The sequence below is a fragment of the Salvelinus fontinalis genome, chromosome 31 (assembly GCF_029448725.1).
Source record: "Salvelinus fontinalis isolate EN_2023a chromosome 31, ASM2944872v1, whole genome shotgun sequence".
Classification (NCBI taxonomy): domain Eukaryota; kingdom Metazoa; phylum Chordata; class Actinopteri; order Salmoniformes; family Salmonidae; genus Salvelinus; species Salvelinus fontinalis.
In genome coordinates, this window is record NC_074695.1 from 8,388,309 (window position 1) to 8,414,011 (window position 25,703).

The window sequence follows — 25,703 nt, forward strand, 5'->3', positions numbered from 1 at the left end:
CCTCTCATCAATCAGGTACTGAACATGATTTAAATCCCCATCAGGAATCATTTAAGAACAACTGATGACTGTAAGACTCCCAGACAGTCAAACCTTATCCTCAGGTATGTCCCCTCCACGCTCGCCACATGGGAACGAGAACACCCCCTGGCTGGACTTCCTGTGAGACATCCCCCTCTGAGTCCCTCCACCCCCCACACCCCCCCTCAGTGTCCCCAGCTGGCAGTCAGCAGGACTCCCAGGCAGCATAGAGGAGGGCCTGGAGGTGGCAGAGGCCCAGCAGGTGGAGAGGGTCTCCCCCTCTGCGCAGGACGGCAGGTAGCTGGGGCTGGGGCTGGCTGAGGAGGGCAGGGTGCGCTGGCTCCCGTTGAGGCAGGCAGAATTCTTCCGTGAGTAGCCAGACTCTGCAGAGTTCTTCCGTGAGTGGCCAGAGGAGTTAAAGTGGGAGGTGCGGTAGTTGGAAGCCCGCCAGCCTGGGCGACTTCTATAGTGACACTGGCATCTAAGGTTGAGGAGGGGCGGGAACATTTTAAATTAAAAAACATTGTCCATTGAAATGTGTCTTTTGTTTCCATAGTTACAGACACAATGTACATACTCTAACATAATTTTATATGATTGGCCTAAGAAATACGAAAGGCCAACCGGAGGATGCAGATTAATGAAGGAGTACAGTAATATGATAGGTATTAAAGTAATAGACCAACCGGAGGATGCAGATTAATGAAGGAGTACAGTAATATGATAGGTATTAAAGTAATAGACCAACCGGAGGATGTAGATTAATGAAGGAGTACAGTAATATGATAGGTATTAAAGTAATAGACCAACCGGAGGATGTAGATTAATGAAGGAGTACAGTAATATGATAGGTATTAAAGTAATAGACCAACCGGAGGATGCGTATGAAGGCCAGTTTGAACTCTCGGCTGTAGCAGGGGTAGATGATGGGGTTGAGACAGGAGTTGAAGTAGCCCAGCCAGAAGATCACCTTGAACAGCGTCTCAGGAGGACGAAAGTCTGGGTTGAAAGACCCTGGGGGAACAAGATCAGATACAGCTTTATATTGATCTGTATTGATCTGTATTGATCTGTGTTCCCTGTTCATAACAACAGCCTTTATATCAATGAAGTCAATACATAAAGCTGCACGCGTCAGGCTACTTGCTAAGCTCTCTAGTGTACTTCTATTTTTGTCCAATAGATGGCAGCATGCTGTAATGAAACCATGTGGGTCATCATGGATCAAATCAGCTGGACATGTAAACTGCCTCAGTGAAAGATAAATAATGAGGAACAAAAACAGCTCATTGTGGCCTTTTGCAACATTGCCAGAAGACACAGTAAAGGAGGCCAGAGATCCTAAACTAGATAAATATAATTTGTACTTCTTCTGACAACGACGCCACATTAGTCCCAGGTATGTGACTAGCGGACCTGGCTGGTGGACACCAGCCTAGCCACTTGGAATTGACACATAACAACACTAACAGGGCCTGGGATGACCCCAACATTCTGTGGGAAGACAGATATGTTCCAGATGAGATGCACCTCTTCAAAAAGAGGGCAGGAATCGGTATGTGTTCAAGGCTACATAGCATCGTAAACTTCTTAGACTTGCTATCTCAAGGTCATTTTTCAATTACGGTGGCATTTGTACATTGCATTTTAATAAAAAAAAGTACAAAAATTGTTTACCTTTATTTAACTAGGCAAGTCAGTTAAGAACAAATTCTTATTTACAACGAAGGCCTACACCGGCCAAACCAGGACCACGCTGGGCCAATTGTGCGCCACCCTATGGGACTCTCAATCACGGCCAGTTGTGATACAGCCTGGGTACTAACCAGGGTGTCTGTAGTGATACCTCTAGCACTGAGATTCAGTGCCTTAGACTGCTGCGCCACTTGGGAGCCCTGGTACATCTTCGCATTCTAAATAAACGAATATGGTAGCTTAATGACTTTACCATTATGGTAACATTGTGTCACCAGTAATATTTGTATTTCAGGATCGGTGGGTCCCCTGCGGGACGTTGAGCTAATGTAGGCTAATGCTATTAGCATGAGTTTGTAAGTAACAAGACAATATCCCAAGACATATCTGATATTGGCAGATAATTTAAATTCTTGTTAATCTAACTGCACTGTCCAATTTACAGTATCTATTACAGTGAAATAATACCATGTTATTGTTTGAGGAGAGTGCACAGTTTTGAACATGAAAAGTTATTAATAAACCAATTAGGCACATTTGGGCAGTTGGAAACAAAATTTTGAACAGAAATGCAATGGTTCATTGGCTCAGTCTAAAACGTTGTACATTCACTGCTGCCATATAGTGGCCAAAATCTAAATTGCAGCTGGGCTGGAATAATACATGATGGCCTTTCTCTTGCATTTCAAATATGATGGTGCAAAAAAATATATAAAAGAACGGTTGGTTTTTTCTTTGTATTTTCTTTTACCAGATCTATTGTGTTATATTCTCCTACATTCCTTTCACATTTCCACAAACGTCAAAGTGTTTCCTTTCAAATGGTACCAAGAATATGCATATCCTTGCTTCAGGTCCTGAGTTACGGGCAGTTAGATTCGGGTATGTCATTTTAGGCGACAATTGAAAAAAAGGGTCCGATCCTGAAGAGGATTTATAGACTCCTCCCTCGATAACAGTTTGCTACTGGAGGGAATAATCAAGGTCCCTGTATATCTTTGTAAACAGTGATTTGTCAAGGCGGTAACACCAATGAAATCAAACTGAGGGACATATTATACTATTTAAAGAAATAGGTATTTTAATAGTGTTTTTTATTTTTATTGATCTAAACAATATATTCAATAATTGTGTTCATTGTCTAGCATTCAAAATAATAGATAGATATATCTAAACCCACAAAACATGTCACGCCTCATCTATACCAGTGGGACAAGCCAACCTGCTAGCCCCCAATATTTTCTACAATGCATATAAATGGATGTGTTGCGGTGTAAAGGATGTAAATATGTTTTCTTATTAAATAACAGTTAAATAAAACACAATATTCATTACCACGTGTTTTTACATGGTGCCAAAGTCAAGGGACAGCATTTACCACCACAATAAAATAATGAGCAAACGCGAGACCACATGCATTTACCTACTAAATGACAAAAACCTGGACTCATCAATTACAAACGTTACACGGATTCCAACACCTAACTACAGTAGATAACAACATTAGCATGGATTCTCATCAAACACATTTCTTCTGTAGACTAATGATAGCAGTTAGTCTGTGTTATGTTGTGTCACACTCCCCACTGCTATGGCCAAGCATCACTGGTGAGAAAGAATCTCATAGGCTAATGATGTGAGAGTGGAAACTCTATAACTGAGTTATGAAACACATACAGGAAGTTTGGAATAGCTGGGCTGTGTATTTCTGTGTGTATGTATGTGTGTGTTTGTGTGTGTGTGTGTGCGTGTGTCTGTCTGAATGATGTCTGTGGTGTGGGTAAGCCGCACTTGGTCTCTGAGGAGATGAACGGCCCAAATGAAAATCACATTCCTGGTAAAATTGTAAATGCTCTATAATCCCAGGCAATCGTGTGTGAAAGTTAGGACAAATTAGGACATAATATCTGGAGAACCACATATTGTTAATAACCTCTTCCAGGAACCTGATGAAAACAGCTTGTCTGTCATTACGCTGGATGTTAGGTTATTACATTATTTTATCTGAGCTCCTAGAGTGTGCGGCTCTCCTTTTCTTTTTCTAGGGTTCTACTCCGCTAGCCTACACCTCGCCTAAACAGGTGTGTGTTTCTTTCACTCCCAGATGAATCTCTTCCAGGGCACCAACATAAAGGTAAATCTGGTAGTGGTAATTCCTGTCAACTGAAAATGGTAACACCTGTCATCTGGTAGTAATGATAATAATGTCATCTGGTAGTAAACGTAACAACTGTCATCTGGTAGTGATGATAACACTATCCTCTGGTAGTAAACGTAACAATGTCATCTGGTAGTCCTGATAACACTGTAATCTGGCAGTACTGATTACACTGTCATCTGGTAGTACTTATAACACTGTCATCTGGTAGTACTGATAACACTGTCATCTGGTAGTACTGATAACACTGTCATCTGGTAGTACTGATAACAATGTCATCTGGTAGTACTGATAACACTGTCATCTGGTAGTACTGATAACACTGTCATCTGGTAGTACTGGTAATACTGTCATCTGGTAGTACTGATAACACTGTCATCTGGTAGTACTGATAACACTGTAATCTGGCAGTACTGATTACACTGTCATCTGGTAGTACTGATAACACTGTCATCTGGCAGTACTGATAACACTGTCATCTGGTAGTAAACGTAACAACTGTAATCTGGCAGTACTGATTACACTGTCATCTGGTAGTACTGATAACACTGTAATCTGGCAGTACTGATTACACTGTCATCTGGTAGTACTGGTAATACTGTCATCTGGTAGTACTGATAACACTGTCATCTGGTAGTACTGGTAATACTGTCATCTGGTAGTACTGATAACACTGTCATCTGGTACTAAACGTAACAACTGTCATCTGGTAGTGATGATAACACTATCCTCTGGTAGTAAACGTAACAATGTCATCTGGTAGTCCTGATAACACTGTAATCTGGTAGTACTGGTAATACTGTCATCTGGTAGTACTGATAACACTGTCATCTGGTAGTACTGATTACACTGTCATCTGGTAGTACTGGTAATACTGTCATCTGGTAGTACTGATAACACTGTCATCTGGTAGTACTGATTACACTGTCATCTGGTAGTACTGGTAATACTGTCATCTGGTAGTACTGATAACACTGTCATCTGGTAGTACTGATAACACTGTCATCTGGTAGTACTGATAACACTGTCATCTGGTAGTCCTGATAACAATGTCATCTGGTAGTACTGATTACACTGTCATCTGGTAGTACTGGTAATACTGTCATCTGGTAGTACTGATAACACTGTCATCTGGTAGTACTGATTACACTGTCATCTGGTAGTACTGATAACACTGTCATCTGGTAGTACTGATTACACTGTCATCTGGTAGTACTGATAACACTGTCATCTGGTAGTACTGATAACACTGTCATCTGGTAGTACTGATAACACTGTCATCTGGTAGTACTGGTAATACTGTCATCTGGTAGTACTGATAACACTGTCATCTGGTAGTACTGATAACACTGTCATCTGGTAGTACTGATAACACTGTAATCTGGTAGTACTGATACCACTGTCATCTGGTAGTACTTATAACACTGTCATCTGGTAGTACTGGTAATACTGTCATCTGGTAGTACTGATAACACTGTCATCTGGTAGTAAACGTAACAACTGTCATCTGGTAGTGATGATAACACTATCCTCTGGTAGTAAACGTAACAATGTCATCTGGTAGTCCTGATAACACTGTAATCTGACAGTACTGATTACACTGTCATCTGGTAGTACTGATAACACTGTAATCTGGCAGTACTGATTACACTGTCATCTGGTAGTACTGATAACACTGTCATCTGGTAGTACTGGTAATACTGTCATCTGGTAGTACTGGTAATATTGTCATCTGGTAGTACTGGTAATATTGTCATCTGGTAGTACTGGTAATACTGTCATCTGGTAGTGGTGACACCTGCAATCTGGTAGTAATGGTAACACCTGCCATCTGGTAGTAATGGTAACACTGTCATCTGGTAGTACTGCAAACACTATCATCTGGTACTGGTAACACTTTCACCTGGTAGTACTGTTAACACAGTCATCTGGTAGTGAGAAAACTGTAATCTGGTAGTACTGTTAACACTGTGACATTTTACTACTGTTAACACTGTCGTCTGGTACTGGTAACACTGTCATCTGGTAGTACTGGTAATACTGTCATCTGGTAATGGTAACACTGTCATCTGGTAGTAATGGTAACACTGTAATCTAGTAATGGTAACACTGTCATCTGGTAATGATAACACTGTCATCTAGTAATGGTAACACTGTCATCTGGTAATGGTAACACCGTGATCTGGTAATGGTAACACTGTCATCTAGTAATGGTAACACTGTAATCTAGTAATGGTAACACTGTCATCTGGTAATGATAATACTGTCATCTGGTAATGATAATACTGTCATCTGGTAATGGTAACACGGTGATCTGGTAATGGTAACACTGTCATCTAGTAATGGTAACACTGTAATCTAGTAATGGTAACACTGTCATCTGGTAATGATAACACTGTCATCTGGTAATGATAATACTGTCATCTGGTAATGGTAACACGGTGATCTGGTAATGGTAACACTGTCATCTAGTAATGGTAACACTGTAATCTAGTAATGGTAACACTGTCATCTGGTAATGGTAACACGGTGATCTGGTAATGGTAACACTGTCATCTAGTAATGGTAACACTGTAATCTAGTAATGGTAACACTGTCATCTGGTAGTATTGGTAACACGGTGATCTGGTAATGGTAACAGTGTCATCTAGTAATGGTAACACTGTAATCTAGTAATGGTAACACTGTCATCTGGTAATGATAGCACTGTCATCTGGTAATGGTAACACGGTGATCTGGTGATGGTAACACTGTCATCTAGTAATGGTAACACTGTAATCTAGTAATGGTAACACTGTCATCTGGTAATGGTAACACTGTAATCTAGTAATGGTAACACTGTCATCTAGTAATGGTAACACTGTAATCTAGTAATGATAGCACTGTCATCTGGTAATGGTAACACGGTGATCTGGTGATGGTAACACTGTCATCTAGTAATGGTAACACTGTAATCTAGTAATGGTAACACTGTCATCTGGTAATGATAACACTGTCATCTAGTAATGGTAACACTGTCATCTAGTAATGGTAACACTGTCATCTGGTAGTACTGGTCACTCTGTCATCTAGTAATGGTAACACTGTCATCTGGTAATGGTAACACTGTAATCTAGTAATGGTAACACTGTCATCTAGTAATGGTAACACTGTCATCTGGTAATGGTAACACTGTCATCTGGTAATGGTAACACAGCCATCTGGTAATGGTAGCACTGTCATCTGGTAATGGTAGCACTGTCATCTAGTAATGGTAACACTGTAATCTAGTAATGGTAACACTGTCATCTGGTAATGGTAACACTGTCATTGTCACGTTCCTGACCTGTTTTCTCTTGTTTTGTATGTGTTTATTGGTCAGGGCGTGAGTTGGGTGGGCAGTCTATGTTTTCTGTTTCTATGTTGGTTTTGGGTTGCCTGGTATGGCTCTTAATTAGAGGCAGGTGTTTTGCGTTTTCCTCTAATTGAGAGTCATATTAAGGTAGGTTGTTCTCACTGTTTGTTTGTGGGTGATTGTCTACTGTGTCAGTGTTTGTCGCACCATACGGGACTGTTCGGTTTGTTTTGTACATCGTCATTTCGTGTAGTCTACTTTCCCTGTTCGTGCGTTCTTCGTGTTTATGTAAGTTCGTGGTCCAGGTCTGTCTACTCCGTTTGTTGTTTTGTTAATTGTAGTGAAGTTCGTGTTTTTTTTTCAATAAATTACACTATGTCATCATACCTTGCTGCGTATTGGTCCTTCGATCCTTCTCTCCTCTCCTCGTCCGAGGAGGAGGAAGACGACAGCCGTTACAGAATCACCCACCAAACTAGGATCAAGCAGCAAGGAAAAGGGCAGCGACAGCAGTGGGAGAAAACCCAGGACTCCTGGACTTGGGAGGAGATCCTGGACGGTAAAGGACCCTGGGTTCAGCCAGGGGAATATCGCCGTCCCAAGGCGGAGTTGGAAGCAGCGAAGGCAGAGAGGCGCTGGTATGAGGAGGCAGCGCGGCGACGCGGTTGGGAGCCCGAGAGTCAGACCCAAAAATTTCTTGGGGGGGGGGGGTGGCACACGAGGAGTGTGGCAAAGCCGGGTAGTATACCTGAGCCAACTCCCCATGCTTACCGTGGAGTGAGAGGGCGTCGTACTGGTCAGACACCGTGTTATGCGGTAAAGCGCACGGTGTCCCCAGTACGCGTGCTTAGCCCAGTGCGGGCTATTCCACCTCGCCGCACTGGTAGGGCTAAGTTGGGCATCGAGCCGGATGTCATGAAGCCGGCCCAACGCATCTGGCCACCAGTGCGTCTCCTCGGGCCGGCATACATGGCACCAGCCTTACGAATGGTGTCCCCGGTTCGCCAGCATAGCCCAGTGCGGGCTATTCCACCTCGCCGCACTGGCAGGGCTACGGGCACCATTCAACCTGGTAAGGTTGGGCAGGCTCGGTGCTCAAGAGCACGAGTCCTCCTTCACGGTCCGGTATACCCGGTGCCACCTCCATGTACCAGTCCTCCGGTGGCAGCCCCCCGTACCAGGCTGTCTCTCCTGGTTCTCTCTCCAGCTGCTCCCACCTGTCCAGCGCTGTCAGAGCTTTCCTCCTCTCCAGCGCAGCCAGTGCCTATTCCACGCACCAGGCTGTCTCTCCGTCTCCTCCCTACAGAGCTGCCCGTCTGTCCAGAGCCGTCCAGCCAGGACCAGCCAGAGCCGTCCAGCCAGGACCAGCCAGAGCCGTCCAGCCAGGACCTGCCAGAGCCGTCCAGCCAGGACCAGCCAGAGCCGTCCAGCCAGGACCAGCCAGAGCCGTCCAGCCAGGACCAGCCAGAGCCGTCCAGCCATGACCAGCCAGAGCCGTCCTGCCATGACCAGCCAGAGCCGTCCTGCCATGACCAGCCAGAGCCGTCCAGCCAGGACCAGCCAGAGCCGTCCAGCCAGGACCAGCCAGAGTCCCTCAGCCAGGACCTGTCAGAGTCCCTCAGCCAGGACCTGCCAGAGTCCCTCAGCCAGGACCTGCCAGAGTCCCTCAGCCAGGACCTGCCAGAGTCCCTCAGCCAGGACCTGCCAGAGTCCCTCAGCCAGGACCTGCCAGAGTCCCTCAGCCAGGACTTGCCAGAGTCCCTCAGCCCGGACCTGCCAGAGTCCCTCAGCCCGGACCTGCCAGAGTCCCTCAGCCCGGACCTGCCAGAGTCCCTCAGCCCGGACCTGCCAGAGTCCCTCAGCCCGGACCTGCCAGAGTCCCTCAGCCCGGACCTGCCAGAGTCCCTCAGCCCGGACCTGCCAGAGTCCCTCAGCCCGGACCTGCCAGAGTCCCTCAGCCCGGACCTGCCAGAGTCCCTCAGCCAGGACCTGCCAGAGTCCCTCAGCCCGGAGCTGCCGCCCCTTATCCCGGTGCTGCCCCTTATCCCGGTGCTGCCCCTTATCCCGGTGCTGGCCCTTATCCCGGTGCTGCCCCTTCATTTAGGTGGTTTTAGTTGGAGGGTGGTCATTGGGAGGGGGATACAGAAGCGGGGAGTGACTATGGTGGTGTGGGGACAGCGTCCGGAGCCTGAGCCACCACCGTGGTCAGATGCCCACCCAGACCCTCCCCTGGACTTTGTGCTGGTGCGCCCGGCGGTTATGTCACGTTCCTGACCTGTTTTCTCTTGTTTTGTATGTGTTTATTGGTCAGGGCGTGAGTTGGGTGGGCAGTCTATGTTTTCTGTTTCTATGTTGGTTTTGGGTTGCCTGGTATGGCTCTTAATTAGAGGCAGGTGTTTTGCGTTTTCCTCTAATTGAGAGTCATATTAAGGTAGGTTGTTCTCACTGTTTGTTTGTGGGTGATTGTCTCCTGTGTCAGTGTTTGTCGCACCATACGGGACTGTTCGGTTTGTTTTGTACATCGTCATTTTGTGTAGTCTATTTTCCCTGTTCGTGCGTTCTTCGTGTTTATGTAAGTTCGTTGTCCAGGTCTGTCTACTCCGTTTGTTGTTTTGTTAATTATAGTGAAGTTCGTGTTTTCTTTTCAATAAATTACATTATGTCATCATACCTTGCTGCGTATTGAAGACGACAGCCGTTACAGTCATCTGGTAATGGTAACACTGTCATCTGGTAGTGGTAACATTGTCTGAACCACAACTAAGTTATGCATTTAGTATATAGTATGTCATAACTCTACCACTCCATAGCGCATGACACAACTACGGAAACAGTCATAATATGAATTGCTCCAGACTTCCTACGACAAAGCACAACATAGTCATATTCAAATGCATTTATACATAAGCATTATTTGCAGGTGTTGTGTATATTGTGTAACCAAACATTTTAGACAAGCTGACACACTCTGACACTCATGTACTGTTTGAAAGTGTGGTGTGTATTGTCAAAGACACCCAAGAAGTAGATAGTTGGGGGCTTAATGCCCAACCTATTCTGCATATCAAGCAGTCCTACGCTGCATCAATTCCTGGTTACGTAATCTCATTTACTGTGGATGTCTAAAATACCAGCCAGTGAACACTGTTTCATACATGTACTGTACAGGAGGTCAAGCCACGCACAGAGAACATTCTCCCTCTGTCTCTCTCTCGCTCTGTCCATCTCACAGACCAAAACACACACAGAGATTATCCTAATTGCAAATGCGCTGTGCCATCTGTGACTCAAGCCTCAAAATAAACAGTGCATCCTTGCCATCCCTGCCACACACAGAGATTGGCTGATCTCTCTCTCTCGCTCTCTCTCTCTCTCTCTCTCTCTCTCTCTCTCTCTCTCTCTCTCTCTCTCTCTCTCTCTCTCTCTCTCTCTCTCTCTCTCTTTGTCTTTCTCTCTCTCCCCTTGGCCGCAGCTAAAGGTTTTGTGCCAAATAAAAGGAGCAGTGTACTGGGACTGAGAGGAGAACCAGTGGGTAGTGGGAAGCTTCACTTCCTCCACTGAGCCAGTGAACCACAGAGGGGCCGTTAGCCTGGTATGAGCCCATGCCAACAAAGCTGTGTTCCTGTCTGCCTCTCTGTCAGGAGTGGGCTCTACACACACAGAGAGTCCCCTGGGGGCCACGGCCATGGGTCAGTGCCTAGACCACAGTGCTTGGACCAATACACACAGCCACTGTGTCAACTCAACCCAACATATACAAACACACTCATGTACAAAGAGGATTATCAGAGGATTAGACTCATCCTAATATACCTACTACTTTACATACCATGTTCTTTAACAAATGATATACTGTCTATACACACCACGTATTCATATTTAGATTCTGGATTCTGACACTGCTCACCCTAATATATCTACTTTGGATTGTTAATGTTCCAATGGAGACGTTTTTATCTCAATATCAAATCAAAAGCTTCTTAGAAAGAGAAACTTCTCAAGCTATAATTTAGGTAAGACTGTCTGGGAGTGGTCTGAGTGGGGAGGGGAAAACTGATAACTAGCCATTATTGACAGATAGGTTTGGAAATATCTTTCTTATTATTATATTGACTATATATAACGCCTGGTGACAGGCCAAAACTCCATCCCGCCAAAACAGGTAGAAATTTCAGGCTGTCACGTTCCTGACCTATTTCTGTTAGTTTGTTGTATGTGTTAGTTGGTCAGGACGTGAGTTTGGGTGGGCATTCTATGTTGTCTGTTTCTATGTTGGTTTAGGGTTGCCTGGTATGGCTCTTAATTAGAGGCAGGTGTTTGGCGTTCCTCTAATTGAGAGTCATATTTAGGTAGGTTGTTTCACAGTGTTCGTTGTGGGTGGTTGTCTCCTGTGTCAGTGTTTGTCGCCCCATATGGGACTGTTCGGTTTGTTTTGTTCATCGTCATTTTGTGTAGTCTATTTTCCCTGTTCGTGCGTTCTTCGTGTTAATGTAAGTTCATCGTCCAGGTCTGTCTACTCCATTTGTTGTTTTGTTAGTTTATAGTGAAGTTCGTGTTTTCGTCTTTTCTGTAAATAAATATGTCAACTTCAGAAGCTGCGTTTTGGTTCAATCCATGCTCCTCCTCTTCGGATGAAGAGGAGGAGGACTACCGTTACACAGGCCATCTTTTCAAACAGCTCTTACAATAAAACGGTATTATCATAATTTTCACAATTTCACAGCATTATTCCAACAGTGCATTCGGAAACTATTTAGACCCTTTGACTTTATTCACATTTTGTTACGTTACAGCCTTATTCTAAAATGGATGAAATAAAAAAAATCTTCATCAATCTACACACAATACCCACTAATGACATCACAATACCCACTAATGACCTCACAATACCCACTATTGACATCACAATACCCACTAATGACTTCACAATACCCACTAAATAGATCACAATACCCATTAATGACAAAATGAAAACAGGTTTCTACCGTCCTGTAGGAAGGTGAATCTTCAACCCAGTCTGCGGTCCTGAGCGCTCTGGAGAAGATTTTCATTAAGGATCTCTCTGTACTTTGCTCCGTTCATCTTTCCTTTCATCCTGACCAGTCTCCTAGTCCCTGCTGCTGAAAAGCATCCCCACAGCATGATGCTGCCACCCCCATGCTTCACCGTAGGGATGGTGCTAGGTTTCCCCCAGATGTGATGATCGGCATTCAGGTCAACGAGTTCAATCTTGGTTTCATCAGACCAGAGAATTTTGTTTCTCATGGTCTGAGAATCCTTTAGATGCCTTTTGGTGTGGCTTCCGTCTGGCCACTCTACCTTGAAGGCCTGATCGATAGAGTGCTGAGGAGATGGTTGTCCTTATAGAAGGTTCTCCCATCTCCACCCTGGAGCTCTGTCAGAGTGACCATCGGGTTCTTGGTCACCTCCCTGACCAGGGCCCTTCTCCCCCGATTGCTCAGTTTGTCTGGGTGGCCAGCTCTAGGAAGAGTATTGGTGGTTCCAAACTTCTTCCATTTATTGATGGAGGCCACTGTGTTCTTGGAAACCTTCACTGCTGAAAACAAAAATATATACCCTTCCTCAGATCTGTGTCTCGACACAATCCTGTCTTGGAGCTCTACGGACAATTCCTTAGTTTTTGCTCTGACATGCACTGTCAAGTGTGGGACCTTATATAGACAGGTGTGTGCCTTTCCAAATCATGCCCAATCAATTGAATTTACCATAATCAAGATGTAGAAACATCTCAAGGATGATCAATAGAAACAGGATGCACCTGGGATCAATTTCGAGTCTCATGGCAAAGGGTCTGAATACTTTCATAAATACGTTTTTTTTTGCTTTGTTTTCCATACATTTGGAAAAACAACCTTTTACGCTTTGTCATTATGGGGTATTGTGTGTAGATTAATGAGGAAAAAAAACAATTTCATCAATTTTAGAATAAGGCTGCAACATAACAAAATGTGAAAAAAGTCTATACTGCATATAGAAAACACAGGACAATTATACTCTGGACTGCCCTGGGCTATAACACCTGTAAATCTGTGTACGTGACCAATAAGCGTTGTTTTGATTTGACACACACAGAGGATTAGAGAGGACAGAGGAAAGTAACACAAAAAGAGAGAAACCGGGAGAGCTTTTCCTGCATGTTTGCTCTGGAGGTCCTTAGTGATCTTCAGCTTTGAAAGCTATGTGTGTTATTGTAGATTGTTTTGTGTGTTTGTGCTACGCTTTGTGTGTATGACACTTTGTTCTACAGTATCCTCTTGCCAGTGTTTATATTGAGTTCCTATACATAACTGTCAGTGTAAACTGCCAACTGTTTGGCAAGGATGTAGCCAGTGTCCGGTGGTACATGAAAGACAATGGGATGGGGGAAGAACTTAGGGAGAACTATTGTTTCTCCTATGATCTGATCCTGTCCACTGAAAACAGTGTTTGCACCTCCTTCCTGCAGACAAACAACCTTCACTCACACATTACTTTACACATTATTTTACACATAACTTAACACATTACTTTACACATTATTTTACACATAACTTAACACATTACTTTACACATTATTTTACACATAACTTAACACGTTACTTTACACATTATTTTGAACATAACTTAACACATTACTTTACACATGGCACAAAACGTTTAATTTGTTTCTTTTTCGCTTTGTGTTTTTTTTCTGGGGTGTTCCCTCTGTGTAATTTGTTGTTGTAAGATGCTCCCTCCCAAAAGAGAACTTGGTCTCAATGTGACTTCCTGTTAAAATAAAGGTCAAATAAATGAAACATTACACAGCGTAAGAAACAACAGGAGCGTCTGCAGGAACGTCCTGAGGAAGCAATGCATCCTGTTATGCTCACTGATGTTGTGTTTGATACCTTTATGACCACACACACATGTACCCACATGCAAAGAGGTGTCTAAGATCAGCGGTGAGGGGAGAGAAAATCACACACTCAGACCGGAATGATAGAATGTCCATTAGGTACGTACAGTAAGATGTGTCTGGTGTTATAAAAACCTGGTTTCTTGGTGACATAGCCTACATACATATGTGATGAACGACGTAAGCCGAGGGAAAGTGTTATTGCTTTGAATGAAAGACACGGAATTAAGCTATTATCGGTGCATTCATTTGATGTCCCTGCGCCCTTGCTTTAGTGACCCTGTCCAGTGGTCCATGGCAGCTCGGTCACAAGGCTCACCTGCCATCCCCTCTATATCGACATCACTCCTCTGACACTTAGCATTCTCATTATTCTTCCCTTCAAAACACCATTTCAATTACCCCCAGAGCACAGGGGCCAGCGGCCTCACTGCGTAAGCACAACATGGACACACGCAGGTGGAGACATACACGCAATGAGACACATCGAGATACACACACACACACACACACACACACACACACACACACACACACACACAGCTCCACCGTCTCAATCACACACAAACACAACACTGCCTCACACAAACACAATGTTTTATAAATACAAATTGTCAAGTTTGGACATGCTGCTTTCACCATTGGCTAAATAAGAAGCCTTTAGTGCTGGGTGTTCTTATAAATACACACTTTTATGGGTTAAAGTGTACAGGGAAATGCATGCTGAGAAAATAACACAAATATCCCCTGAGTATTAATGATTTGTCAATGCCTGGCTGAGATGAGAGATGACAGCGAGACAGCATTTAGATGTCCCACCTTCATTTACTGCAGCTAACGAGAGAGATGTACAGGTAACTGCCAAAATAAAGGAAACACTTTCCCACCACCATCAATAAAACACCAAATGATGGAATTTCTTTTGGAAGAATGGTGTCGCATCCCTCCAATAGAGTTCCAGACAAAAGTTCAATGCCAAGGTGCATTGAAGCTGTTCTGTCTCGTAGTGGCCCAATGCCCTATTAACACACTTTATGTTGGTGTTTCCTTTATTTGGGCAGTTACCTGTATATTGAATGCATATTCGTTGATAGAAGCTGATGGATTTTGTGCCCTCTGGGATGGCAATATTACAGATAAACCTCTGCACCTCATTCTCATTTTATGGAGATACAATTAGGCACATTGGTTTAGTGTACTTGTTAAAGGATGGGTCTCTCTTTGGGAATAACACCTTCTCAGCTTCTTTCCGTGAGAAAGTTCAGATCAGTGAGCAGGTATGATAGAGCATGAATCCTACAGGTTATATAGCTGTGTGTCTGACACACATAGAGATGAGTACTGACACCTGTGTATCCTTTCAGGAAGTGATTAACACTGGGCTACTGGTTGCCCACATCAGTGACCTTCATTAGTCTTTGTGTGTGTGTGTGTTTGTGTGTGCGTGCGTCCGTTTATTTTGCGCTTTGAAGTGAGGCCGCTGACCCCAATGAGCCGTAGTTACACAAAACATCCACGCTGGAAAAAAGACCCTCGGGCCACCTGGCATGTGGTCTGAAATCAACATGAGTTTGAGGAGAGAGGAGCCACTGGGAGCACAGCCAGCCATCACTCTAGTTACATTACATCGACCACAGACTAGTGATTGCAGTGGTTGGGTGTAATGAGCAGCTCACAGGAAATCCCCCTTAGTGGGTGAAGGTAGGCTGATGAAGGCAGTGGGAGTGGAGCTGGGCTGGGAGAGAGAGGATGTGTGTGTGTGTGTGTGTGTGTGTGTGTGTGTGTGTGTGTGTGTGTGTGTGTGTGTGTGTGTGTGTGTGTGTGTGTGTGTGTGTGTGTGTGTGTGTGTGTGTGTGTGAGTGTGTGTGTGTGTGCGTGCATGCATGCGTGTGTGTGTGTTTGTAAGTGTGCATGTGTCAACGGGAAAGGGGGATACCTAGTCAGTTGTACAACTGAAATGTGTCTTCCGTATTTAACCCAACCCCTCTGAATGAGAGAGGTGCGGGGGGCTGCCATAATCGACATCCACGTCTTCAGAGTGCATGTTGTAACGGTTTTGACTTCAGGGCCGTCACAATGTGTGTGTGTGTGTGATGGAGCCTGTGTGTTTCTGCTCCTATCAGGCTGCTATTACTGGGGCTTTAGACTTTGAGCTAATGAGCCAGACAGTTCAACTCAGAAGAGCAGCAGGGGATTCTTATTTAAAAAATGATAACGCATCCCTTAACCCCTCCATTTACAGACTATAGGAGAATAGATGGGTGAGGATACAACTACAGGATCGTCATAATATACTGACGAGGAGTCGAGAAGAGGTAGATTATTCCACTGTATGGTGTGGTTATGTAAACAATATGGATGTACGTGGTCCACTGTTCCTACTGTATCTATGCTTGGATTCACAACTCTTGCAGCTCAGCTTAAAATAGCCCCTAAAGTTAAACATGGCTGTACTGTTGAGTAACATGATGCACTGTATTGTACTGGCCCCTAATAATCAGGATATTAGTCTCGTGGTTATCTGTTGATTGGTGTTAAATAAACAGTCCAGAGCTGTCCTCATTCTTACGCCCCCCTCCTCCTTCCTCTCCAAAGAACCCTAAGGATAAACAGAACACAACTTCACAATGTTCTCAGGATGTTCCCAGATTTCTGTGCTTCTGTTATCTAATTAAATGTTCCTTAGAGCGGTAGGAGGAATCTCCTGCTGCTGTCCGACCTTGTTTAGTGACCAGCAACCTCATCTCGGATAGGAATGGATAATGTGTGTGTGTTTGTTTGTTTGTTTGTTTGTTTGTTTGTTTGTTTGTTTGTTTGTTTGTGAGTGTATGTGTGTGTGTGTTTGTTTGTGTGTGTGTGTTTGTTTTGTTTGTTTGTTTGTTTGTTTGTCGGTGTATGTGTGTGTGTGTGTGTGTGTGTGTGTGTGTGTGTGTTTGTTTTGTTTGTTTGTCGGTGTGTGTGTGTTTGTTTTGTTTGTTTGTTTGTTTGTCGGTGTATGTGTGTGTGTGTGTGTGTGTGTGTGTGTGTGTGTGTGTGTGTGTGTGTGTGTGTGTGTGTGTGTGTGTTTGTTTGTGGGTGTGTGTGTGTGTGTGTGTGTGTGTAGCAGTGGGGGGTTCTTAAGGCGCACTCATATTAGGTTTGGTTTGCTCTTAGCAGAACTCCGCTAGGCAAAGTGAACGTCTGTGTCTCGAGTATTCCCTTAAAAGACTTAAGCTTGAAAAACAGGAAAAAAGCGGCAATAATACTGTTTGTCCCTCTTGAGATGCAGTAGCAACAACATAGCCAGTTTACACTTCCTCAAAATAGTCAGAATTAATCTAAAATAATCCAAGAAATCTGTTAGAAATGTTTACAGAGGACGTTTGATGCAGAATTTCTCAAGTGAAAAATTTACATGAAAACTAGTCGTCTTTCATTGAATGACAATAAACATCCACCATTCTCATTCCTACTAGGAAAAGTAAAGTCGACCAATCATAGACAAATATTTTTTTTGCAAACCCTGCCGAACACCAAAACTAACAAAAACGTCACAAAATGTACTCATAATATATGCGCAAACTTTTTTGAGTGGAAAGCATGCGACAGGCTTAAGGCCAGGGCCTGTCAAAAAGCACATTTCCACAAGGCTCCAGTAATTATAGTCGCGCCGGTTGGCGCTCAATGTTAAATTAAAATCTCCTTATTATCATAGCTAAGCCAGTATGAAACCAATGTTGATGAAAATTCACAAATCAACTTGATTCGTCATGATCAATCTGTATGGCCATTTACCGAGAACCACTAAAACAGATTTTTGACAGGGTCGTTAGCATTAGGGTTGTCAGACAATTTTTTGAGGGAGTTCTATTACTCTGGCCCGGGTTGAACAGAGCAATGGCCCATCACGCCATCGGGCGGTAACGGGGAGGGAGGAGTATCCTTCTCAAAACAAGCAGTAATCTTTGCCAAACAGTAACAAGGCAGCATGGTGCATCGTCCAAAAACATACAACATCTCTATTCCTTAAAATAAATGTTTGAATTTTCAAATTAGTTTTCATTAGAAAGGCAGATAAAGCGTTTTTTATAATAAGCAATCACTTCTGCATGTGAAAACAGAATCTTACTCATCACTCCTGCTTGACTACACCCCTTTCTTTTGAGCCAACTTTACCGTTTGGCCAGAGCGGGGCACCTGGTTCACGCCCAGCAGGCAGCCCAGTTCAAAAAATAAATGCAATCACTTTTCACCCAGTAACCCGGGCCAAATAAACGAACCCCCTCACTGCTGGCTTGCGCGACCTGTGCACTGTCAAAACATGCAAGAAAAATAAACGTTCAATCAGTACTGAGTGAATGAACAACTAAAACAATTTTGGAATGTACGTGGCTGTCATCACCAGACTGTCCATTGAAATGGAGTGTCAAGTTGACTTACCTCTAACAGTGTTTGTAACGTGACGGTTAGCGTCATCGCCCTAGGATTCGAAAGTCCGGGGATATTTTGACAAAAAAATGTAGTGTATTGTTTTTGACACCCCTGCTCTTCCCGACACACACACTGGCGCACACATGGTGTGTGCAAATTTTTATTTATTAGGTGTCTCTTGGGCATCGTTGAGTGGCAAGGGACGGAGTGGGACCTGGACTTGTACTAGTGTGCGTGTCTTGCTACTACAGAGGAGAGAACGGTGGCGAGACCAGCTCTCAAACTCTCAAGTAAGTTGTTGTTGCCCTCAACCATCAGTTGCACACCATCCCTACGGTACATCCCATGGACACACTGCTTAATGGCAGGGTGGCGGATTGTGGGCATGCACCTATCCCGTAGAAATGTACAAACCTGCTGATTCACTTGTCACCGGGCCATCTCTATGGGAATATTTCTGTCATTTGAGAAGCTAAGAAATTTGTCAAGCTGGCCAACGTGGATCTGACAAACGACTTCAGGACATACACATGTACACAGTAGACTAGCCTACATCACACACATCACACACATCACACACATCACACACATCACACACATCACACACATCACACATCAGTAGCACTTATGTATGTTTTCATATTTACACTGCCATTTAAAAATGGGGGAATGTGTGCTCTTTTACTGGAGTTGGACAGCTGTGTACAGCATTACTAAGAGCATTTGCAGCTAAAGCATTAAGAGGGAGAAACTTACAGACACACAAATATCATACCCCCAATACATGACATCCTCTCACCATTACAAGAACAGGTGAGTTTAGCATGTCTTTGAGGTATGATATTTGTGCGTCTGTAACTTTCTCACTCATCGTTATTCACAATTCATTCAGGATTATTTGTAAACATGGTAGCGTCCACATGAATGTAGAAGTGTTTAAGAAACATTATATACCATTAATATCTATTGGGCACAAAATAATCTGAAACACAAACAAAACAAACAGCAAATACATCCAACAAGTGTGTAGAGTCACAAGCTTGATGTAGTCATTGTGTGCTGGGAATATGGGACCAGATAATACACTTTTGACTACTTTAATACACATAAGTGAATTTGTCCCAACACTTTTGGTCCCCTAAAATGGGGGGACTATGTACAAAATGTAATGTAATGTTTCTAAACAGTTCACCTGATGTGGATGAAAATATCCCCAAGTAGCCCTAACGTCATAGCCAGCAATTTAAAATCCAGTGTGCTGGAGTACATATAAAAAACAACAAAACATGCCTTACTGTCCCAATACTTTTGGAGCTCACTCAAAAGTGTTTTGTACTTGTCTAATGACTGTATTTTACAGGTGTTTCTCAGAAGTTTGTCAGTTGTCACAGTGTTTATATCAGTAGTTACCAAAATTGCTATTGACGAGCCACAGGGTTATGTAGGCTTTTTTGTTTAAGCCTACCACACCTGTTCATCAAGACCACACCTGTTCATCAAGACGTCAGCTGTTCATCAAGACCTCAGCTGTTCATCAAGACCTCAGCTGTTCATCAAGACCTCAGCTGTTCATCAAGACGTCAGCAGTTTATCAAGACCTCAGCTGTTCATCAAGACCTCAGCTGTTCATCAAGACCTCAGCTGTTAATCAAGACCACACCTGTTCATCAAGACCTCAGCTGTTCATCAAGACCATACCTGTTCATCCAGACTACACCTGTTCATCAAGACCTCAGCAGTTCATCAATACCTCAGCTGTTCATCAAGACCTCAGCTGTTCATCAAGACCTCAGCTATTCATCAAGACCTCAGCAGTTCATCAATACCTCAGCTGTTCATCGAGACCTCACCTGTTTATCAAGACCACCCATGTTCATCAAGAGCTCAGCTGTTCATCAAGACCTCAGCAGTTCATCAATACCTCAGCTGTTCATCAAGACCTCAGCTGTTCATCGAGACCTCAGCTGTTCATCGAGACCACACATGTTCATCAAGACCACACATGTTCATCAAGACCTCACCTGTTCATCAAGACCTCAGCAGTTCATCAAGACCTCAGCTATTCATCATGACCTCAGCTGTTCATAGAGACCTCAGCTGTTCATCAAGACCTTTAATAGTAGAATCAGGTGTGGTAAAACTGGGCTTGAACAAGATAGTCTGCATAACCCTGTAGCTCTTCAAAAGCAATTATGGCCATCCCTGTATTGTATGTACAAAGTTGACTATATCTGATGAATGTACGTTTTACTGTACATTTTCTGTTTTGTAATAATTCACTTCTGTTTACAGGTAATGTAGTACTAGGCATTTCTTCAGTAAATTCAATTCAAATCAAATCAAATTGTATTTGTCACATGCACCGAATACAACAGTTGTAAACCTTACAGTGAAATGCTTACTTACAAGCCCTTAAAGTAAAAGTAAAAACTATAAGGTGCATTTTCATGTAAATAGCTAATGGGTACATGTTGATTATTTGTGTATTTTCCAAGAGCATGCTTGATTATCTTAAGAGAGATCAGAGAAACGTTTTCCAGTTCACTCCATATTGGCTTAAATGGGTTTCTGGTTTTTGCTTCCCTCTGGAAAATCAGCTGTTAATATTAAATACATAGTAACAACTACATTATTTATATTGCCATTTGTGATTATTGTTTACTTTTACTTAGCTTTTGTTTATGTATTATATTGTAATATAACATTGTATAATAATGTTGCATGTAAAACCATGGAAACTCAAAACATTAAATGAGGTTTTAAGTGAGAAGTATGCATTGGTCTGAAGCTGAAAAAGAAATTAAATTCACATGAGCACCACAATGTGTACTTCACCCATGCTCTACCATGGTTTTCCTGCACTAAGCTTTGACCTACTACAGTAGCTATGTTGGTCTATTGTACTTCAAACAATGTGTAGGCTGGTTGCTTAAGATTCAAACCTTCTCAAACAGCCTAATTCATAGTCTTCAGAGGGATAATGGACTTTACAGTGTCCTGCTGTTCAAATAATATATATATATATATTATTTTATATATATTATTTTAACAGCAGGACACTGTAAAGTCCATTATCCTGTGAATTTTGTGGTGGTCGTAGAGCAAAATGGAGAACACCATAGTGTTTATGAGAGTCTTATCTTTCCAGTGGTCATATTAGGCCAAACCATTCGGACGCTACAGGAATTTTCGTGAGAAGACCAATCTTTCATGGTCTTACACACATCGCTGTAGCTCGACCACCTTCCACCACAGACGCGGAAGGCCGACATAGGTGGATGGTGTGGATTCAGACGCAGCCCATGCAGATATCTCTAGCTTAAACTGAGGGATTTTGATGGGGATTTTTAAAATGATGTTACTTAGATTGACACACAGTTAAGGATTGATACATAGTCATTTGAAAGAGGTAATGAACTGTCCATTGATCAGCACAGCAATTGATAAAACTGGACCATGTTTGACAAATGGTTCTGATCTAATGTCAATATTACACAGGTAACGGTTACATAAATCAGGTTTGAAGACATGCTCTATAGACCACTATATCTAAACTCAGCAAAAAATAAATGTCCTCTCACTGTCAACTGCGTTTATTTTCACCAAACTTAACATGTGTAAATATTTGTAGGAACATAACAAGATTCAACAACTGAGACATAAACTGAACAAGTTCCACAGACATGTGACTAACAGAAATTGAATAACGTGTCCCTGAACAAAGGGGGGGTCAAAATAAAAAGTAACAGTCAGTATCTGGTGTGGCCAGCAGCTGCATTAAGTACTGCAGTGCATCTCCTCCTCATGGACTGAACCAGATTTGCCAGTTCTTGCTGTGAGATGTTACCCCACTCTTCCACCACGGCACCTGCAAGTTCCCAGACATTTCTGGGTTGAATGGCCCTAGCCCTAGCCCTCACCCTCCGATCCAACAGGTCCCAGATTTGCTCATTGGGATTGAGATTCGGGCTCTTCTCTGGCCATGGCAGAACACTGACATTCCTGTCTTGCAGGAAATCACGCACAGAATGAGCAATATGGCTGGCGGCATTGTCATGCTGGAGGGTCATGTCAGGATGAGCCTGCAGGAAGAGTACCACATGAGGGAGGAGGATGTCTAACGCACAGCATTGAGATTGACTGCAATGACAACAAGCTCAGTCCGATGATGCTGTGACACACCGCCTCAGACCATGACGGACCCTCCACCTCCATCGATCCCGCTCCAGAGTACAGGCCTTAGTGTAACGCTCATTCCTTCGACGATAAACGCGAATCCGACCATCACCTCTGGTGAGACAAAACCGCGACTCGTCAGTGAAGTGCACTTTTTGCCAGTCCTGTCTTGTCCAGCGACGGTGGGTTTGTGCTCATAGGCGACGTTGTTGCCGGTGATGTCTGGTGAGGACCTGCCTTACAACAAGCCTACAAGCCCTCAGTCCAGCCTCTGTCAGCCTATTGCGGACAGTCTGAGCACTGATGGAGGGATTGTGCATTCCTGGTGTAACTCGGGCAGTTGTTGTTGCCATCCTGTACCTGTCCCGCAGGTGTGATGTTCGGATGTACCGATCCTGTGCAGGTGTTGTTACACGTGGTCTGCCACTGCGAGGACGATCAGCTGTCCATCCTGTCTCCCTGTAGCGCTGTCTTAGGCGTCTCACAGTACGGACATTGCTGCAGTCCTCATGCCTCCTTGCAGCATGCCTAAGGCACATTCACGCAGATGAGCTGGGACCCTGGACATCTTTCTTTTGGTGTTTTTCAGAGTCAGTAGAAAGGCCTCTTTAGTGTCCTAAGTCTTCATAACTGTGACCTTAATTGCCTAGCGTCTGTAAGCTGTTAGTGTCTTAACGACCATTCCACAGGTGCATGTTCATTAATTGTTTATGGGTCAATGAACAAGCATGGGAAACAATGTTTAAACCCTTTACAATGAAGATCTGTGAAGTTATTTTGAGTTATTTATGAGTTTATATGAGTGACTGTGTTGAACACACCAACCCCTGTTGTTATGTTGGGTTCACACTGACCAACAAAGGTGTTATGAAATATATTTATTTTTCAATGACATGTATTGTTAAAATAAAGGTTTAAGGAAATACAGGCAGGCACCACATTACTACAAGACAAAATAGCTCAATCAAGCCTGTTGGTCATTAAGTCTATAAGTATAAAAGTAAAGCTTGCTTTGACATAATTAAAAAAAGCTTGTAAAGGTAGTGGAAGGAGCTAATGTCTTAGTGTAAGCTGGGAAGAATGCAATACATTACCTTGTATGCAGTACAAATCACGTTATTGTATGAACACCTCCTCTAAGAGAATGAATTAGGCTGTTTGAGAAGTTTTGAATTGTAAGCAACCTACCTACACATTGTTCGAGGTCAAAGCTGTTGTAACGGTGGTCCTCCTCCTCTTCAACAAAAGAGGAGGAGTAGTGATGGAACCAAGGCGCAGCGGGTTGTGAACACATAATTTATTTAAAGAAAACACGAAAACACGAACTTGACTATAAATAACAAAACAACAAACGGAGTAGACAGACCTGGACGACGAACTTACATTAAACACGAAGAACGCACGAACAGGGAAAATAGACTACACAAAATGACGATGTACAAAAACAAACCGAACAGTCCCGTATGGTGCGACAAACACTGACACAGGAGACAACCACCCACAACGAACACTGTGAAACAACCTACCTAAATATGACTCTCAATTAGAGGAACGCCAAACACCTGCCTCTAATTAAGAGCCATACCAGGCAACCCCTTAAACCAACATAGAAACAGAAAACATAGAATGCCCACCCAAACTCACGTCCTGACCAACTAACACATACAACAAACTAACAGAAATAGGTCAGGAACGTGACATAACCCCCCCATAAGGTGCGAACTCCGGGCGCACCAGCACAAAGTCTAGGGGAGGGTCTGGGTGGGCATCTGACCACGGTGGTGGCTCAGGCTCAGGGCGAGGTCCCCACCCCACCATAGTCAATCCCAGCTTACATCTCCCCCTACAAATGACCACCCTCATATTACACCCACTTAATCCTTTGGGTAACATCGAGACACGGGGCAGCACCGGGATAGAGGGATAGCTCAGGACAGAGGGATAGCTCAGGACAGAGGGATAGCCCAGGATAGAGAGGTAGCTCATGATAGAGGGGCAACTCCGGACTGAAAGGCAGCTCCGGACAGAGAGACAGCTCTGGACTGAGGGGCAGTTCTGGATAAATAGCCGCCCTGGGCTGAGGGACAGCTCATGACTGGCTGACGGCTCTGGACGCTCATGGCTGGCTGACGGCTCTGGACGCTCATGGCTGGCTGACGGCTCTGGACGCTCATGGCTGGCTGACGGCTCTGGACGCTCATGGCTGGCTGACGGCTCTGGACGCTCATGGCTGGCTGACGGCTCTGGGCGCTCATGGCTGGCTGACGGCTCTGGACGCTCATGGCTGGCTGACGGCTCTGGACGCTCATGGCTCACTGACGGCTCTGGCAGATCCTGTCTGGTTTGCGGCTCTGGCAGATCCTGTCTGGTTGGCCGGCTCTGGCAGATCCTGTCTGGTTGGCGGCCCTGGGAGATCCTGTCTGGTTAGCGGCTCTGGCAGATCCTGTCTGGTTGGCGGCTCTGGCAGATCCTGACTGACGAATGGCTCTAGCGGCTCCTGACTGACTAACGGCTCTGACGGCTCGGGACAGACGGGCGGCTCTAATGGCTCGGGACAGACGGATGGCTCAGACGGCGCTGGGGAGACGGATTGCTCAGATGGCGCTGAGGAGACGGATGGCTCAGATGGCGCTGCGGAGATGGATGGCTCAGATGGCGCTGCGGAGACGGATGGCTCAGATGGCGCTGCGGAGACGGATGGCTCAGATGGCGCTGCGGAGACGGATGGCTCAGACTGATCCTGTCTGGCGGAAGGCTTTGGCTGCTCCTGTCTGGCGGAAGGCTCTGTAGGCTCATGGCAGACGGGCAGTTCAGGCGCCGTTGGGCAGACGGCAGACTCTGGCCGGCTGAGACGCATTGTAGGCCTGGTGCGTGGTGCCGGAACTGGAGGCACCGGACTGGAGACACGCACTTCAAGCCTAGTGCGGGGAGCAGGGACAGGGCACACTGGACTCTCAAAGCGTACTATATGCTTGGTGCGTGGTACCGGCACTGGTGGCACCGGGCTGAGT

The 25,703-nt window shown here is 44.4% G+C and overlaps 1 protein-coding gene across 1 annotated transcript in view; it reads right to left on the minus strand.

Annotated features, from left to right (window-relative positions):
• LOC129829482 (alpha-1A adrenergic receptor-like) overlaps window positions 1-25,703 on the minus strand; it is a 33,235-nt gene that overhangs the window by 2,000 nt on the left and 5,532 nt on the right. Inside the window, exons 2-3 of the mRNA XM_055891186.1 lie at window positions 894-1,035; window positions 1-502 (exon numbers count right to left, since the gene is read on the minus strand). The exon at window positions 1-502 is cut by the window's left edge and continues 2,000 nt beyond it. Of these exons, the coding sequence (XP_055747161.1) occupies window positions 88-502; window positions 894-1,035 (557 nt within the window). The 3' untranslated portion in view covers window positions 1-87. The remainder of the gene's footprint in view (window positions 503-893; window positions 1,036-25,703) is intronic.